At 62.0% G+C, this 1689-nt stretch overlaps 1 protein-coding gene across 1 annotated transcript in view; it reads right to left on the bottom strand.

Annotated features, from left to right (window-relative positions):
* FIBCD1 (fibrinogen C domain containing 1) overlaps positions 1-1689 on the bottom strand; it is a 31244-nt gene that overhangs the window by 6026 nt on the left and 23529 nt on the right. The window contains exon 5 of the mRNA XM_007453127.1: positions 207-303. Within this exon, the coding sequence (XP_007453189.1) occupies positions 207-303 (97 nt within the window). The remainder of the gene's footprint in view (positions 1-206; positions 304-1689) is intronic.

Below are 1689 nucleotides of genomic sequence, written 5' to 3'. Positions count from 1 at the left end.
CCCCCCCCCCCCCCCCCCCCGCCCCACCCCGCGAGCGCACCGCTTTTGGTTTCATGCTCCTTCACACTGGACGCGCTGATCCCCTCTGCACGTAGCGCCAGGGAGACCCGGACGGCATCCACGTGAGGACGGGGCTCGGACATGACAGGGCCGGGCGCACAGGGAGAAGGCAGACCACCCCGCGGGCCGAGCATCAGGAGGCTCACCTAGCCAGTGCTCGCCTGTGAGCTTGCCGAAGCCATCCCGGTACGCCTCCCAGCCTCTGAGAAAGTTCACGGAGCCGTCCTCGCGGCGCTGAAACACCTGCGAAGCAAGGAGGAGGATGGAGAGCTAGCTCCAGCCTTCCCAGGACCCCACGCGCGTCCCCCTGCCCCGCACTCTCCCTTCACCTGCCTGCTTGGGGACAGCAGGGGCTGGGCCTCCGTTTCCCTCAACAGCTCCCACCAGGCCCCAGAGCAGAGCAGGGACTCGGGAGTCTCGTGGTGGCCCGAGGGGGCACTGACCAAATGCCCCCAGGCCCTGAAACGTCCCCTCAAGAAGGAATCGGGGTGGACTGGGGTGCAGTGGAGGAAGCCTGGCTTCCAGGCCCACCTCTGCTGCCCCACTGTGGGACCCTGGACGGGTCCCATCCCTGCTGGGGCTTCAGTTTCCTCACTGGTCAAATAATAAGGGGGTGAGCAAGGGTCCCTATATCTTTTCTCAGGTCAAAACAAAAGTGAACAAAACCCCATTCTCAAGTTTTTAAAACCCGATAACACACACACACACACACACACACACACACACACACACCCAGGCCTGGCCACCAGAGCTCTGTCTCTCGATACGCCCCTGCTGTAGTCACGCACTGCACATGCCCCCTTATAAAGAGCCTGGGCAGGGGATGAATGGGGGCTTGGGAAAGCAGAGCCCCGGCCACCACTCAGGGGAGGAACAGGGGTCCACAGCCAGCGGGGGTGTGACTCGGGTACTGACAAGCAGCCCGGCTGCCTCTGTTCTTCATTTTAATAACATTCTTGGTTTGGGAGTCGGGAATCCCATCGGTTAAATTGCTTTGAAATAAGTACCACGCTAGTCCAGGCCAGAGCTGCCTTGAGTCTGTACAAGATCCACTGACAATCCTGTTCCCAGCTCGCCCCCCGCCCCGCCCCCCAACTCTTTCTGTCTAACAAGGCTTTCTCTTGCTCATTTGCAGAGGGAGGCAGCATCCGCCCCCAGCACCCCCATCCGTGCCCACACGGGACGTGTTAGAGATCTGGCTGCGGCACCAGCGAGCCGCCCGTTTCATCCCTAAGCAGCCTGATTTCAGCCGCCCGGAGCTGCGTCTGCCCGCAGCTCCACATCTGTCCGCGGGGACCCATCCGTCACAGCGCTTGAGCAGCTCTGACCTCAGGTGGCAGGAGGGAGGTGACACCTTTTTTTCTTGTTCCGCTACCTGCAACCTGGCCCAGTCCTGACACGTGAAAGCCCTCAGAAGGGACGGCGCGGAAGGAAATTCGATCAGGCTCGGAGATCTGAGAGCCAGAGGAGAGTGGTATTGATGGCTGCAGGTCGGGACCCTGAGCACGCGCCCCTTGAAAGGCCTGATCCTGGCAGAAGCTCAGATGCTCCCCCGAGAAGGCATCTGACAGCGGAGCCTGTTTCTGCAGGAGGAGGCGGGGGAGAGGGGGGCTGGAGGGGCCGGGGGGG

This window comes from Lipotes vexillifer, unplaced genomic scaffold, assembly GCF_000442215.2.
Source record: "Lipotes vexillifer unplaced genomic scaffold, Lipotes_vexillifer_v1.1 scaffold149, whole genome shotgun sequence".
NCBI lineage: Eukaryota > Metazoa > Chordata > Mammalia > Artiodactyla > Lipotidae > Lipotes > Lipotes vexillifer.
Note: the sequence above shows the minus strand (reverse complement) of the source record. Positions and strands in the feature narration are given on the sequence as shown.